This window comes from Candoia aspera, chromosome 3, assembly GCF_035149785.1.
Source record: "Candoia aspera isolate rCanAsp1 chromosome 3, rCanAsp1.hap2, whole genome shotgun sequence".
NCBI classification, from domain to species: Eukaryota; Metazoa; Chordata; class Lepidosauria; order Squamata; family Boidae; genus Candoia; species Candoia aspera.
Genome location: NC_086155.1, coordinates 185881745 through 185898679, shown reverse-complemented (window position 1 = coordinate 185898679; position 16935 = coordinate 185881745). Strand labels below are relative to the sequence as shown.

The window sequence follows — 16935 nt, the reverse complement described above, 5'->3', positions numbered from 1 at the left end:
GATTTTAAAAGAACAAACGTAGCTCAGGGTACTTACATGTGCATTAGCCTCAACCTTGACCAGCTGTTTTCTCTTTTGGCCTAGTGTCCTGTCTCCCAGGAAGATCACAGTAGTGTTTTTTTTTAAGGTTTAAGTACCCATCATCCTAGAGCAGGGGTTTTCGACCATGGCAATTTTAAGATGGGTGGACTTCCACTCCCAGAATTCCCCAGCCAGCCATGTCCTAGTGGTTCGCTGTGGGCCACAGCAGTTCAAATCCAAAGAGGATTCTAAATACCTTTAGAAATATTAAAGCAGAGATACCTTGCTGGCAATTACAATGAAACCAGAGTGAAATCACAGGCAACTTGGCTGGTGCAACTCTTCAGCTGGAGCATAGGGTAGGGTAAGAGATGCAGATTAATTCTGCAAGATGCCATGATAAGGTAATGGGCTGGAACAGATAAAAAAGCTGGTGTTTTCTGAGGGCTTGGAGTGTTCCTGGCTGGTTCTCCGTTTAAAATAGACTCAAGCCCATTCCCAAAACTGACCCGCCTGTTGCGTTTCCACAACCAAATGTGCTAGCACTGCCCCCTCTGATCTGGCTTGTGCAGACGGGTGTAGCTCTGGTTCTCGCAAGAGAATGCGTGGGCTGGGAGAAAAGTTTGTAAATGGGAGGGAAAGCTTTCTCTACCGTACTGGTTGGCACTCTTGCTGGCGCTCTAGCTGGTTTCGAGAACCAGCGTCCAGCTCTGCCTAACGCCAACTGTTCCCCTTCCCCTGGCCGGGAGGCGTGGCCGGCAACCAAGGAAGGGGTGTGTCGGGGGCGCGGCGAGGAGCGGGGGCGTGTCCCGGCCGGGCTCTGGCCTCTCGCGCTGGGGGCGCCGCGCTGCAGACGGCCAGAGGGAGCTGCGCCGGGCTGGGCTGGGCTGGGCTGGGCTGGACGCGTTGGTGCTGGCCGTGGGCGCCGAGCGGGGAGGCTGGGCGGAGCGGGCGGGCGCTTTGCTCCGGGGCAGCCGCTCGCTCGCTATGAATGCGGCCCGGGCTCTGCTCTCCGCCGTGTTCCTCGCTGGCTTCTTCTGGGGGGATCTGCCCTGTGGCCAGCAGGCCACCATCCCCGCCGCCACCGCCGCGCCGTCTCTCCGGGAGTCCCCCAAGGACAAGCGGAGCTGCCGGGAAGGCGAAGCGTCCCGATCGGTTGGAGACGCGGCCAGAAAGGGACCCGCTGCAGCCCAGCCGCGCGTGGAGCCCCACGAGTACATGCTCTCCCTCTACCGGACCTATTCCATCGCCGAGAAACTGGGCATCAATGCCAGCTTCTTCCAGTCCTCCAAAGCCGCCAACACCATCACCAGCTTTGTGGACAGGGGGCGAGGTAAGCGGCTCAGCACCGCGGCCGGGATTCTTCTCTCCTGTGCCCCTGACCCTGCCCATCCCGGCCGGCTGGCCGATCAATCGATCGATCCGCGATCTCTCCCCTCTTCCCGCCGGTCACCTCTCCCTTGGCACCACTGTACCTGGCCGCGCTCGAGTGAGCTTTCCCGGCGTCGCGTCCGCCAACGTCCCTCCGAGGAAAGAGAGACGTCCCTTCCCGACCACAGGCCTGTAGACCGCCCCCCGGCAGGTTCTTTTCCGCACCAGGGTTGTGCCACCGCCAACATCTTTCATAGCTGCTTTCTCCGACCCCTTCGGGATGGGGTGGGCGCACAACAGCATCCGTACTTCTTAGCCAGCAATGCCTACGCTGGCTGCAAACGGTGGGAATTATAGTCCAGCACGAATTGGGTAAAACCTCTGCTAACCTCTGTTGGGGGTGGGTGGGTGCAATGTTCCTATATGCTGTGTCTCGAGTAAGCCCCCCCTTTTGGGGGGGATTCCTTGGGAGCAATCGTGCACAGGAAATGGGGCTCCCGGATAAACAGCGATACTTGCTTCGGAATAAGCATGTGTGTGGTGGATTGTGGCTATCGGTCCTGACAAGAGCAGCGCCTTGGTGGCTGAGTGGTTCAGGGTGACGGCAAAAAACAGCGCTAGGTTTCCTCCAAGCGCGCTAAGGCTCATTCTGGCTCGGGTGCGCTCCTTCCTGCCCCTGCTTCCTTATTCTCTGTTAGCCTGGTGGCGCATTCATTTAATAATAATAGAAATAGTAGCAAGAGTAATACAGTTCTTTCCGCCGGCTTGCTCCGTCTAGCGGAGCGTGAGTCGGACAAGGTACTTCGGAGTTACCGTGAAAGCCGCGGAAGGGTCCCGGCTCGCGACCTGTTTTCGTCGTCCTCTGGTCCCGATCCTGATGCCCACCCCTTTCTGACCTATCACACTTCGGTAAGAGGCGAGCCTCTCTTTGCGCCCCGCGGACTCAACTCGACCTCGGAAGGTTCCGCTCAGGGGAAGAAGGAGCTGACACGCGCTTCTTCTCGGACGCGTTTGCATGGGGTTTCACCCGGGAGGTGGGTGGCAAAACTCCCCTTTCCCTTTCTTTTCCTTTCGCGCTTGGTTTCTTCCTTGCGGAGATCAGACGCCGTTTCCGAGGCTCCAACCCGAAGGCCGGAAGTCTGCGCGGGGCCAACCAAATTTCGGGACCGCGTGAAGGGCGCTCGGCTTGCGGCTTCTCTTCCTCCTCAGTGGCTGAGCCGCTTCACCGTTTGGCCTTTCTTGTGTAGGGAAGGGCAATTCCATTCTCTGATCCTTCGGGGCTCCACTCTGCGCCGCTTAGCTGCGCCAACTATCAATTATCAGTTATTTAAACGGCTCTCCCACGGAGTCGCGATTTCCCAAATCCTTGGTTTCTTTCTTTTTTCTTTTTTCACCTCTCCCCGCTCCCCGGGTTCGATGTCCTCCGGGCCTCTAGCGAGATCCAGGGTCAGATTCACGAGCTGTCCCGGAGACCGAGTTTCAGAATAAAAAAAAGAAAACCCAGCGCTACATTTCCAAAATAGCGGCTCCTTTGGCTTTCTGTGAGTCATTGGGCCTCCGCCTAAAGAAGGAGAAGGTATCCTGTAATGGGGGGTGGGCGCGTTGCAGCAACTCCTAAAGCAAGGATGGGGAGGAAGCGAGAAGGTCGTTCTTCCTTTGAGAGGAGGCGCGGATGTTCCTGCCGGCTACCCCATGTCGTTTATGGGGTCAACCAGCAGTAGCCGTTGCTACCTGCTTCCCCGTATCATTTCTTTTATACCTCCCCGTCGTCCCCATATTGCTTCCCATCCAGCTCCAAAATTAGACTGCAGCAACCTGGGAGATCTTCGGGGCGAATGAATGAAATTAGCTTTTCCTTCAGGGACCTCACCGTACCGCGAAGGGAATCGGGTAGTGGACTTGAATTTCGTCTCGTTGAAGGAACTTTGTCCGGGGAAGAAAACAGGGACTTCGGAGGATTTGGTTTTGTTGTCCTTCTTGGGGAGAGTTAAGCGCCCCGGGCGCACCAGCATTCTCATTTTCCCTGGCAGGCCTCGAGTTTGGAGGTGCCCAATCAGCGGCATTTTACGAATGGGCTTAACGTGGACATTTCTGAGCAGGACTTCATAAGAAGGCCTTAAGAGCTTTCTCTCTCAGGGGAGAGAAAGCGCGCCCGCTCTTCTTCCCCGCTCTGGGTTCGCAGGGGCCTGGCCCGGAGAAAACCTCGCCCGCTCTCTTCCTTTGGTTATTGATAATTTCATGTCAAAGGCTTAAGCTTCTCAGCAAGAAAAACAGCTGCCCCGCCCTCTCCCCCTAGAATATACATACGTCTCTCATTTTTGTACGCTTGTTTTCATTCTTGCTTGCACAAACCGCAACGTTCCCAACGCCCCTTCTTGTGAGCAAAACAACAGGGTATCCCGGGATCCTCGGGACTGGGAGACTTGGGGAGGGGCGGGGCGGGGGGGCTCAGGAAAAGGCAGGGAGGAAGGGAGGGCGTCGCGCCCAAGCCTCCTGGTTGGACGGAGAGAAAGGCCTCCTCCCGCCCCCTGATTTTGATTTGATGTGTCAAGGCTGTGACCTGGCGCTGGAACTTCTGAACACTAAATCCCTGATTGGAGTAGTTCAGCTCCGCGATCTAATTGAGCGCTGCTGTCATAACACATCAAATATTGTCTGGTCTCCCGTAATGAAGGGGGAGCCCGGGCCAGTCCGACCTTCCAGAGGATACCCGTCCCTCCAAAGGGAAAGACGCCCCCCTCCCTGCTTTTCTGTTCTGCTTTTAAAGCCCATCTCTCTCCAGGCCGGTTGTCCTCCTTCTCCCCTTCATCTGTTAATTGCTGAGACTGGTTGGCATACTGCCCACGGTATTAAACAAAACAGCTCCGAAAGGCCCGCTTCTTGCAGCCCGTCGGGTCTCCCTGCTGCCTGCGAATCCTCCGGTTGCGGACCTGGATGTTCGTTTGGAACCAGACGGGCCGGCCTTTCGGGTGCCCCTCCCTCCATGCCTCTTTCGGACCTGCGCGGAAAGCAGTGCGGGGAACGGCCGGGGCGCCGCTCTTGGCTCTCTCCGGGCGCAAGAGGCGAAGAAAGGCAAGCTCGAGATCCCGCGCCGGGCCCCGCGTTTGGCCAGCGCGACCGGGAGAAAACAACAAAGGCAACCAAGAAGGGTCTTGTTTTTTCAACAGCCTCTTTCCGCGTTTCCCCAAACTAGCTCTGGAGTGTAGAAGGCGGCTTTATGAGTAATAATATTGGTTAAATAGTGGTACCGCGATTAAACGCATAATGCTTATTGCCTCAGCAGGTGGCAGCACATGGCTGGCGTTGCCTGGGCCTGGAAGCTAAACAGGGACAGATCTAGTTGTGAGTTGGATAGGAGACCACGAAGCAATTCCAGGGCTCTGGCTAGAGTGGGAAGGCTGCTTGCACACACTGGACAACGGCAGCGCTAAAGAAAACTAGACGGATTTGGCAGTTCCACTCAAATAAGCCTTTATTTTTTAACACTTCTTCTTACTGTCGTTTATGTTTATCAAAACAGCAGGAGCTCCCCTGGCTTGTCAGTCCGTTGCCTCCCCGCCCTTCGTCTCCGCTGGGAGACCGCCGGACTGGCCGGAAGCGCAGCGCTGCAGGTCAGTGGGCCGGTTACTTAGCCGGTGGCCCTCGGGGCTGGGGAGAACCACCTGAGCAACGGCTCCTCAGGACAGGCGGATGGTTGGGAGTCGCGTTGGGGACATGTCCCGCCCCTCCGCCCCATGGCTGTCGGTTGGGAGTTCACTTCAAGTTAGGGGGCTCGGGATCAGGGGAGAGGTCTGTCAGGATGGATCCCCACCAAGGCCTTTGGGGAACGTACAGCAGTCCGGCGCAGCGCTAGGAAGAAGGAAAAAGAGGTCGGTCCCAGGAACCTGGGCCGGCTTCGGCTTGACAGCTGCAAAGAAGCGGAGCTAAGGACAGAGCTTCGGCGTGATCACTGCAGTTCCTGCATCGATACCCCGCCTTTAGTGCTGGCTTGCTTGGAAGCCAACGGGGGTGGTTCTCACCGAGCTTTTACTCCCCAAATGGGCCTGAAGGATCGCAGCATCCTGATCCTCTGATCCCGCTCCATCCAAAGGGATCTGCCTCCTAGGAGGTGCGGGGTGGCAGCCTGCCTTGGCCGGAACTGCCCCAGCTGCGAGTCTCTCCTCGCCTTCAACCCGTTTCGCCCGTTCTCCCGAAGGGGCCTGAGGTGGGATGGTTAGGGGATGGCAGGTTACACCAAAACGAGTGTGTGCATGTGTTGGGGGAAAATATGTGTGGAATCGGGGAAGGATTTCACAACCGATGCTAAACAGGCTCCTTTAAGGTTGCCCCCCCCGCTCCCGTTTACCGCCGGGCAGTTGCGGTATGTGCAAAGGTCGCCTGTCAGGCGTCGAGGCGTCTTTTTGCATTGTCCCTCGAAAATCCTGTGCCACGCCTCAATTCGCCTGATGTTACCTCGGCCGGTGCAAGAAATCAACACCCCTGCGCTCCTTTCCTTCGCCGGTGGGGGTTGGGGGTTATTCGAAAGTAAAGCACTTGGCTCCCCCCATGGAAGCTGGTGCAGAATTTTTGCAGCCCGAGGGTCACGTCTGAAGAGGGCCCGGGGCTGGTTTGTTGTTCTCCCGGGCGATGGGAGTTGACGGTCTGCAAACCTGATCGGGGCCAGCCTTTTCCAACCGCGTATCCACCGGCTGGGTTGGACTTCAATTCCCATTGTTCCCAGCCAACTGAATCCCACTGAATGCATCTGGAGGGCACCAGGGCAAAGACTGCTTAGCTCCAGTCCGAAGAGTCTCTCTTAAGGCCCACCCTGAGCGAAACGGGCCCGATCTGGGAGGCGTTTTCCTGTAGCTTTTTCTTGGGCGCTTTGAGGCGGAGAGGGCGGGCAAACATCCCCTCCAGCCCACAAAGACGGTCGGGGCTGACGGCCGGGGACAGGCGAGGCGACTCCCGCTTGAAACTCTAGAACTTGGCGGATTTCTAAGCGGATCCTCGGCCGGCTGGTGGGGCGCCTGCGAGGAGCCCTATGGACCGCGCCTTCTCTCCGGGAGACTTAGTGGTTGCGCATAGTTCTTGGGTGAACTTGCCGTCTATTGGTCGGAACCACCTATGAAAAACGCCAGTGCAGACCAAAGGGCCGGAGTGCACAGAAGGTTCGATACCCCCCAACAGAGCAAGGGGGCAGAAAATCGGGGAGAAGAGAACATAACCGGAGAGTCCTCCTTCTCCCCCATCCCACGCCCCGGCAATCGCTTCTTGGCCCAGGACTAGGCACCGTATCGGGCCGCTGGCCGGTCTGTAGTGTGGGCATTGTTGCACCGACCTTAAGCTCGCTTGCTTGGGAGTTCGGTAGGTCTTATTCCTAAAGAAGCAACTCCTGTTTATACTTGGGTATAAGCCCAGCTGAATTCGGTAGGCCTCATAGCCTTCCCGGGGGGGCGGGGGGGCGGGCTGCAGGCAACTGTCCTTGGGAGCAAGTGAGTGTGACTCCGCCTACATTTTTAAGGGGCGGGGGGCGAAAAGAACGTACTATGCAATCAGCGTGTTCAGACTTGCCTGGAATTAGTGCTGTGGGTGCCTGGGTTTGTTCCAGGGCGATTTCTTCAGGAATGGGGGTTGGGGGCGGGGAGAGAACTGACTTGCACCAACATGAGTTTTCCCTTCCTTGTGGGCTTTCTCTCTCCTTCCTGTGCCGTCTCGACCACTAGAAATGTTGAGCTCAGACGTGTACGGCAGTGTCTTTCAAACTTGCCAACTTTAAGATGTGTGAACTTCAACTCCCAGAATTCCCAAGCCAGCATTTTAGTCCGCACATCTTAAAGTTGCCGTGTTTGAAAGACACTAGTGTAAGGTGAAGCGCCTGCCTGTGCTGTCAGGACGCAGTTACTTCTGGTTAACTTGTTTTACTCAGACTATTATTCTGGCCTCGGACCTTCTGTATCAGGAAAGTGATCCCAGAGGTTTGGGTTTGCACACAGCGATCGGCTAAAACATGGTTGGTTGGTTTGTGGGGTAGGCCGTGGTGAGGACCCAGCCGCTGAAGCACCCACTCCTTCCCAAAGCCCAGACGTTTGTGCAACGCGCACTGTGGTCATCTGTGCGGTATCGCCGCACAGTGCTCACGGGCACTTCGATTTCCTGGCCGCTTCTTCACTTCCGAAAGTCGGGGAGGCCGAGATACTGTACCCAAGAAATCCGTCCAGAAGACTGCGCAGATCCCCGAGGGGAACCAGGACCTCCATAGTCCCGATCCTCTCTCGGCTTTCAGGGATGCTTCCTTCCAAGTCCAGGAGCGCAAAGAGGCAGGACGTCGGCAGCAGTTCGAGTGTCGCTTGCCGGAGAAGACGCCCCTTCGCGTGCTTGAAGGCGGATTCATTGCAGCTGGGGATTTCCCTCGCAAGGATCCTCTTTCTGCTACGGGGAAAAAGACGGCTCAGGCAGGTTGGGGACCTTCTCCGCTGACCGATCACCTCTTCTACAGGCCATCTACCCATGCTCAACTCTCCTGAAGGAGCTTCGGGGATGAGAGAGGAAACTTGAACCCCTTTCGCCACAGCCCTTTACTGCAGTCTTGGTCAAGCAGGGGTTAGACTACAACTCCAATCAGCCCCAGCCAACAGCCTCCAAACTGCGGGAGGGAGGGAGAGAGGGAAGACAGTTTTCCTGTTAGACCTTGGCGGGCTAGGTTGGCTTTCAATTCCTTTTTTAAATCAAGAGACCAACGCGGTGAAGCTCATCTATCACCCTGGCTCCGAAAAGCAAGGGCGCCGTTTTAAACCACCTTGAGAACGGAGAAAGGAATTCCCTCTGGGCGGAGCAACCCCACCTCAGCGCTCCCATCTAGGCTCTCATCTCTTCTGGGGTCCCCTCCCGCCTCCCGTTCTCTTAAATGCCGGGCGAGGGGTAGCTACGCTAGAGGAGGAGGTCAGTGGGGCCCCCACCCACCGCTCGTCTTGATAGCTCGCTCCCGACAGCCGCCGGTCCCCTGATTTGCGAGTATCGCACATCCCCGGAAGGGATCCTTTGTTACACTGTATTTGGAGACAGAACCGCGGTTTTAAAACAAGGAAGGAATTGTGGGTTTTTAAAAAAGTTTTATGTTTCCAGAATAGGTCACCACAATAGCTCTGTTAAAACTCCTAAATGAAAAAGTTTCTTAGTTGAAAAAGGCGTCGGCGCCCTCTCGATCCGGGCGGAGAGGAAAGAGACGTTCTCTCGGGGGCTTGGTGGGCGGCGAAGCACCTGCTCGCACCAAGCGCTCGGCTTTGGGGCCAGTCTCGGTCCCGCAAGCTCCCTTCCAGGCAAGGCTGCACCCGTGGCTCTCTTCTTGGGGAACCGGGGCATCTCCTTGAAATGGCGAGGAAGACCGCCCGCCTCTCTGAAGCTGGAGGGCGACTGCTCAGAAACACCTCGCCCGTCTTCTCCGCGCTGTAGCTCCGCTCGGTCCGGACGCACGTTAACTCCGCCTGAAGCCGCCTTGCGTTCAGGCTGTTTGAACTGTTGGAGATCGTCCCGCGGGCTGCAGCCTTCCGACGCGATCTTACTCTTGGGTTCCCCAAAGTAAGCGCGCCCGAAGTCGATGGGATTTCTTTCTAAAACAACTGCTTGTCAACTGCTTTTGAAAGCGGCTTAGGCATCTGACTCAACAATACCTAATTCAGACTCATAATTCCTCCGCGTTCCTTCCTCTTCTTATACTCTCCCCGCATTTCTTTTCCTTTCCCAAAGGTGTAGACATATGCGGAGCTGCTCCGATGGCCTTTGATGGGCCAACAGGGCTCCGGTTAGAGAAATCGAACTCGTTCGACATCGCCTGTCCTCCTTTCATTGCCTCACACTCGCTGGCTTCGCGGGGATTTCAGAGGCTTTGGCTCAGGCTGGTCTTTTAAATCTTTCCTTCTAAATCGATCCAACTAGCCAGGATTTATTATCTGATGCCTCTACTGGCCTTGCTTGGCCGTATTCCATGACGGCTATACGTATCTGTAGGAGATATTACGGCCGCACGTGCCTAGCGGGAGGATACCGTAAAGATTCTCTTAATCAAGGAAGTACCGTTTTTAACTCCCCTACCTCTTTCAGTCCCCGATCCCCTGCTAGAGGGAGACACGATCTGGCGATGGGGAAACTCGAGGAGGGTTTTGCAGATTTATTTAATCCATCCTTAACCTTCGGCTCCTCAAATTCGGGCACAAGATGAGGAGGTTTGGGAAAAAAGAAAAGGAAGTGTGAAGGAAGAAGGAGGGGAAGAAGGAGAAAGGCCGTAAAACGGATTGTAATGAAGGAACGCTGCATGTTTTTTTGTTGGCGCTTCAGGTGTCCGAAGGCGAATGGACTTGTCAAGTCCCCCTCCCTCTTTTCTTCATTGATGGAGCTTCTCCAGGATAAGTCATGCGACACCCCCCTTCCCCCCCCCCCCCGCTTTGGCAAGTGACAGTGGGGCTTCAGCCGCCGCCCAGGGTTGCTGCGGTGGTCCGGGAAAAAGACGAGCAGGAGAGAGCGAACAGCGGTACCTTTCGGTAGCCTCGGGCTTTGCTTCCGTCGAGAAAGGCCCGGCCGCCTGCTATCTTTGGCGGCCCTCCTTCTCCTTCTCTGGGGGGGGGGGGGTGGTCCCCAGCCTTTTGCCCCGAAGCCCCACCAGAGAAGGAGACTCGAATCAATCAGCTCCCGGCGCTTGTCTGGTCCCTTGTTTTGAGATTTCTGCCCGGAGTGAGGTCAGCCCAGAAGCTGGCTAGAAGCCCAGATTTCGGGGTTCCCAGGGAGGAGAAGGAGGCTGGAACGAGTCCAGGGGTCAGAAGAAAGGGAAGACCTTCCACCAGGTGATCTCCGGTGATACAAAGGATTCCTGCCTCACCTCACATCACGAGTGGGACGATTTCTTTTTCTACATGTTCTCTCTCTCATATGACTTATCAACCTCAGGCCAAAACAACAACAACCCAAGCCTGTGAGAAAAACGTGAACATAATTGTATCGCTGAGCTGCTAGTCTTCTACATGCGGGAAATAGGGTCTTGAATAGTGCTGAAAAATCCGATTTTCCCTAGTTTAAAGCTGTCCAGCTAGGCAATTCTCCAGCTCTTTAATATCTCTCATTAGCTCCGTCAAGACTTACTGGCAGGAAGGGCCTGAATTGGGAGGAGTGGGCGGGGGAGTGGAGAGGATTCCTCTCCAACAGGACGGCGGTTCTCCACACAGCAGAGAAGTAACAATAAGGACAGCAACAGCAGCCTTCTCTCCGAATCTAGGAAAAGCCTAAAAACAACGGAGGTCTTATTTCTCTGCAAAGCTGAACAGGATCTGGGGAGGCTAAAGGAAAAACAGTGTTGACCACTGTGTATTTCGAGAGATTTTTAGAAAGAGAAGACATCCGAGAGGGACCCAGCCTCCTATTCGCAGCGATGTCTGTCTGTCTATCAACATGCTTGGATGAAAGAAGGTGCTTCTAAGCTTCTCTTCCGTGGAAGCGTCCCGTTTTATTCGTCTCAAACTTTCTGCAGCTTTACCAGAGACGATAAAATATATTTCGTGGTCCCTTTAGGAGATACAATGTGTATCTCATTGAAAATAAATGCCCCGCGCTCCCTCGCTCACCCCCGAGGCCGCTCGGATTCTGCCCCATCCCAGACGGGAGGGTTTGTCGTCGCTCCGTAGCCAGGAAGCCCTCCCTGCTCTGCAGGCCGAGGAGGTCACTTTCCCCTTTGTCCTGTGACCCGGCCTCCTTACTGCAACCTTCAAAATGGCATTTTAAACCACGCGTTTTGGGGCGGGGGAGCTTTCCACTAGCGGGGAAACCCTCCTGGATCGGAATGCAGATTTAGGCTGCCTCGAAATGGGGAAGAAAACGCGCTCTCCTTGACGTGGTTTTTCCTTGTCAAATACTTACAGTACTACGGAAGGGAAGGAAGGAAGGAAGGAAGGAAGGAAGGAAGGAAGGAAGGAAGGAAGGAAGGAAGGAAGGAAGGAAATCCAATGCTAATATTAAGAATACCCCTTTCCCTGGTAAGGCAAATACCACCCAGGGCGGAAAGCCAGACCCGGGCGCTCTTCGTCGCGGCAGTCCGGAAAAGAAACCGCTCCGAGCCGTCCAAACACACTCCCTGTCACGGCTGTTACTGTGCAGGCCGCGGCGTTTCTTCTGCCTGTCACCAAGAAGGGCCCCGACGGGGCTTTTGAGGCGCTTATGGGAAGCGAGGCTTGGAACGGTCAGCCTCCAAAGGCAGCCGATCTTCCGCCGCTTTTCGAGCTTCAGGGAAGGTTCAAGGAAAGGCAGGCGAGAATTCAAATCACAGGAATTCTCCTGTACTGGGGGCGGGGAGGAGAGAAAGATCATCGAAGGAAAGTAAAACCTGGGGATCTGGCATACAGTACTAACATCTCCAGAGTTAAGTGGGGATCGCGTAGCCCGCATGCCTTTGGTTAGAAAGAATCTGCGGATGGAAGGAGCGAGCGAGCGAGCGGAGCAGGAAGCTTTAGCGCTAGTACCGTGCCATCCAGTGATTTAATGATAAAATTATCCCATGCCTTGCCTTTCGTTGCGCAAAGAAAGCAAGCGTCGGGGGTGGGATGGCTTGCCAAGTAGGCTCCCAGCCAGAAATGTTGTGGTGAGGCCCCTCAGGATACAAGGAAACCCTGCAAATTAACTCAGAGAAATGCAGCTAATACATTTTAAATGGTTTAATTCTAGTACTTAAAAGGCAGCACTGGGGCAAAATACCGCCTGCGAGTACCTCCTCCATAAAGAAAAAACCAGGCAAAAAACTGAAGGTGGAATCTTGCGTATTTCTACTTAGAAAGAATACTAAGTTTAGTAAAGCTTATTCTCAGGCCACTGTGTATACAGGATCACAGACCTTTTTCTTTTTCTTTTAATAGCTGAAAATGCAGGGAAGGACTGGAACATCTCAGAGAACAGACAGTTTGGAGAAGTTTTGCCGAGGATTAATTTCTTCAGGAAATGCTGTTATTGAAATATGATTTTTGGCCCCACCCTTCCATTAACCATAGGCTTGCCTTGTGTCAGAAAGCAGAAACAATTGTGGAAGGAGACAAAAGGGATTCCAGTAGGGAATTGAAAAACATTCCAGCATCACCCTTGAGATGTTCAAGATGTTCAAGGAAGGAAGGTATTTGCCTACAGTTGATATACCCATAGAGTAACTTGAGTTGTAATTAATGGTGCTATCTCAACTATTACTAAAAGCTCTGTTCTATGATCTATTGAAAAATGAAGGCAGTTCAGTCTTCATTGAGTTTATGCAGAATTAAGTTTCATCCAACTTAGCATGATTGACTTTCTCTGTTCTCACAATATGTAGGAGGAAATGTTGTTAGCAAGTCATTGCTTATGGCATCTATCTGAAGAGCTTCAGATATTGCAGGGGAAAGAAGGAGAGTCTGAACATTAAGTCTGAAATGTATCTCATGAAAAATTAAGTATCTATGACTTTCTTAGAACATTTCCCCTCAAATCCTCCAAGGATGGTTCACAAATGTAAGTGCAAATTGTCTGGAACATACTTCCCTGAAATTAAGCCTCATCACTACTACTGAGTCATCCTAGATTGAAACTCTGCTTAGTTTACAGACTTGTATCTTAATTATTTCTGTGTGGAAGGTGGTGGTGGTGGGTGAGCAGCAAAATAAAATGCTGGCCCAAAACAATATTCTGCTCAAGCACAGAAATTGTGCATATTCATTCTTTGAATTAAGGGGTATGAAGGTTTACGCAGAAGTAAGCAATGTTGGTTTTCACTGTGACAGTATGAAACTTAAGTTGGACTTTGAAAAAACAGGATAGAAAGCGTATTGGTGCTTTTGAACTTTAGAAGTAGAGAAGACTCCTGAGAATACCATGAATGGTCAAAAAAACAAACAAACAAAAACAAAATACAAATCTATCAGAGTTCTCACTTGAGGCTTAAACTATCTTATTTTGGACGCATTATGAAAAGACCTAGCTCTCTGGAGAGTCTGTAATGTTGGGAAAGGTGGAAGGAAGGAGAAGAGGATAATCAGCAGCAAAGTGGATAGACTCGATTACAGCAAAAATGGGTGCACTATTGGAAGAATTGAAAGGCCAGGTTGGAGACAAATCACCATGGAGAAGGTCTATTTATATTAGTGTTTCTCAATGCTGGCAACTTTAAGATGTGTGGACTTCAACTCCCAGAATTCCCCAGCCAGCATGGCTGGCTGGGGAATTCTGGGAGTTGAAGTCCACACATCTTAAAGTTGCCAGCATTGAGAAGTATTGATCTATATGGCGAACCCCAACTTGATGGCACATATTCAATTTATCCATCTATCCATCAATTGCAATGTTGAATTCAGGGACTGACTGCTGATGCAACCTTGTGTAGGATCAGATTACAAAACTGGTAGGTAGGAAGAGCTGCACTGAATTCAGGAGGAATTACTTGAGACTAAACCTATAAAGGGTGAAGAGAAACCAGCACCCACCATTCATTCCCCTTTGGACAGCAGGCCATTCTAAATTTACCAGAATGAATTGCTTCATGACTTCAGAAAAATCCAGAGTATCCAAAGTAGTTGAACCGACAAGGGCGGGAGTGCAGCGGGAGCCAGGCTGGGCGGGGAGGGAGAGACTCGCCAAGGCGAGAATTATGCTATGATGTCATTTAACATGTTAACTAGGACTCCACTAAATAAATCATATGTATTTCCAGCCACCCTTAAGCTACTTTCTTGCAAGCAGGGTCAACTGAAATAAATGGAATGTAATTCTGTCTTAGTGGATTTAGGAATAAAGGAGTAGAGATCTTTCTCTCTCTCTCTCTCTTCCCCCCCCCCCCCCCACTTCTAAAGGAGGAGCAGAGTGGTATTACAGCCAAGGGCTGAGCCTTAGATCCATGTATGAATAATCACAGTAATTCGCCTGAGTGAAAACAGAGGCGAGACCAGCCTCCTTTCAAGTTGATGCCCTCCAGATGTGTTGGGACTACAGGGACCAGAATTACCAACCCCTAGACTTTCTGGCTGAGAATTCTGGGAGTTGCAGTCTCATCCGGGCCCTTTGTTTTGGAGAAGACCAGAAACAGAATGTTCATCGTGTCTTTCCCACCTTCTTATTCTTTTGCATTCTACTTCATTTTTTTTTCTCCATTGTCTTTACTGCTTCTACAAATTCTACATGGTGTACACAAGGGTTCAAAAATTGCAGTGAGGCTCAATTATCAGGCATGGGGGCGGAGGCTTTTCCTGCATTGGGCTCAAGTGTTGACATCTTGTGCTATTTGGTTCTCTCAGTATTTACAAAATCTGACATCTTGCTAACAGGGATCCTATGAAGTCTCTATCTAAAAAAACTGTACTGCTTCCTCAGCACAGTGTAAAGCAGTATTTCTCAACCTTGGCAACTTTAAGATGTCTGGACTTCAACTCCCAGAATTGTCCAGCCAGCATGGGAGTTGAAGTCCAGTTGTCTTAAAGTTGCCAAGGTCGAAAAACACTGGTGTAAAGTGTTGGTGTTAACCTTTAAAGTTTTAGGGCAGTGTCTCTCAACCTTGGCAACTTTAAGATGTGTGAACTTCAACTCCCAGAATTCATGCTGGCTGGGCAATTCTGGGAGTTGAAGTTCACACATCTTAAAGTTGCCAAGATTGAGAAACACTGTTCTAGGGGGTTAGAGGTCTGGCTGGGGGACTGGCAGTCCTGTTATGAACCTATCTGGACAATATGTTTCATTTAATTCATTCATAGAGACCCGTTTGAAGATCTACCCCCTTCCTCCATTAGAGGCTCAATTATTGGGGGGGGGGGGGCTTCTCCTGAATTGGGGTCAAGCATTTACACCTTGTGCTGTTTGGCTCTCTCAGTATTTACAAAATCTGACATCTTTCCCCAGGCTTTTAATCATTTGCATTGAGTTAGGTACCTTGACTGCTTGTTTGAGCAGGAGGGCAAGGAATAAATGAAAATAAATAAAAGACTAAATGAAATTTATCCATTGAACTCAATAATTTAATAAAATGGGAGCTTGAAGGGAATCCCACAGTACTGAAATTGCTCCAGTGGGTATATTTTAACTCACTGGTTTTCTTGCCCTACTGGTTTTCTTGCCCTCAATGAAAAGTTTAAATCCATCAGACCATTTCAAATACTGAACCCAAATTTGGATGACCCTGTTTTCCAAGTCTGGGGCCTGAGCAGTTGCACCCCCCACCTCCCACCCAAGACATCGGTCCCTCTACAGATACAAAACCTAAGAAAATCTAAAACCATCTTCTGAGAATAGCAATGGTCCAGTCCAATTATAGGATTTTTCTATGGTGATCTATATTGGCCTTCATTTCGGTGTTGTTCCTCAACCTCTTTATTCAAAAACAAGTCCCATTATTTTGGGTGGGGCTTATTCTGAGATAAATGTGATGGGATTACAGCTTCAGAATGCAAACACGTCACTTGTGAGCAGGTTTTTGAAGTAAACCTAAAGCAAAATTGCCTGTGTTCCAATATAAGGCTATTTTACTCATGTCCTGTGGCCATATGGTAGGAAAGAAAGCCACATTTCCAAAGGTTTAAGAATCTGTTGTTCCCCTTTCCCTTTATCCCTTTTATCAGCAAGCTGTGTCAAAAGCCAGCAACAAATTAGCTTATTACTGTATTGTATTGTTTTCTCAAAGCTTTGCCTCTATGTCTTTAAAAGTCTTATCTCATTTATGGATTTAGCTATTTAGCTAGGTTATTTTACATCCAGTTGGACTAATTATTATTAGAATTTGGCATTATTAGAATTTGGTACAGACTAAAAAAGTTGCAGTATTTGTTTCTAGTGAATGGTATATTGTTTTAATCAAACTGGCTACTTAACCACTGATATAATGGGCAACCACAGGGTGGGGCATGGGGTTCAAGTGACAGAAAATGACAGGACACTGCATACATGTCACCATTTTGACATAATCTTGGTTTGCTGCAGATGCCTATGGGCCTTTATAATCTGCTTTAAAAATATTCAACTTCCTTAAGCACTGATTGGGCAGCCAAAGGAGTGAATTAATGAGGATAGATGAGGCCAACCAAAGGAGATTCAAGAGTTAGGACCTTGCTTCATGTTCAGTTTACATTGGCATCAGACTGTCCTGGCAACCCTTCACATTACTCTGGCTTTATTTTACTCTTAGCCAAGAATTTAAGCAGTTTTGTGCCATTTCTTCACATTCTCAATTTAACTAGTTTTTCCTGCTTGAGCTGGCACAGTCTCACTGCAGCTACAAGCTGTGCAAAATCCACAGAGCACCACTCCTTTCTGGGAAGTGAGATCAGATGATCTGCTCCTGGGGGTTGCCACAAATGTGTCTTCTCCATGTGGGGAAATTTGGTCATGTCCCCTTACCTCTGGCTGTCAGATTTCCACAACTCAGCATTTGGCCTGGATTTAACTACGGATCCTGCTAATATCTTCTTTCTCTAGGGTTCTCCAGCATTTTGATGTGTATTATTTATTGGTCCATTCTTACAAATGGCCTTCCAGTGGGTGAATTGTATGAGCAACCTGACACTCATGTTTATTGCTGTTATTAAT

General features: G+C 51.3%; 1 protein-coding gene across 1 annotated transcript in view; it reads left to right on the top strand.

Annotated features, from left to right (window-relative positions):
- Nucleotides 1-909: 909 nt before the first annotated feature.
- GDF6 (growth differentiation factor 6) overlaps nucleotides 910-16935 on the top strand; it is a 31083-nt gene continuing 15057 nt past the window's right edge. The window contains exon 1 of the mRNA XM_063299518.1: nucleotides 910-1354. Within this exon, the coding sequence (XP_063155588.1) occupies nucleotides 1009-1354 (346 nt within the window). The 5' untranslated portion in view covers nucleotides 910-1008. The remainder of the gene's footprint in view (nucleotides 1355-16935) is intronic.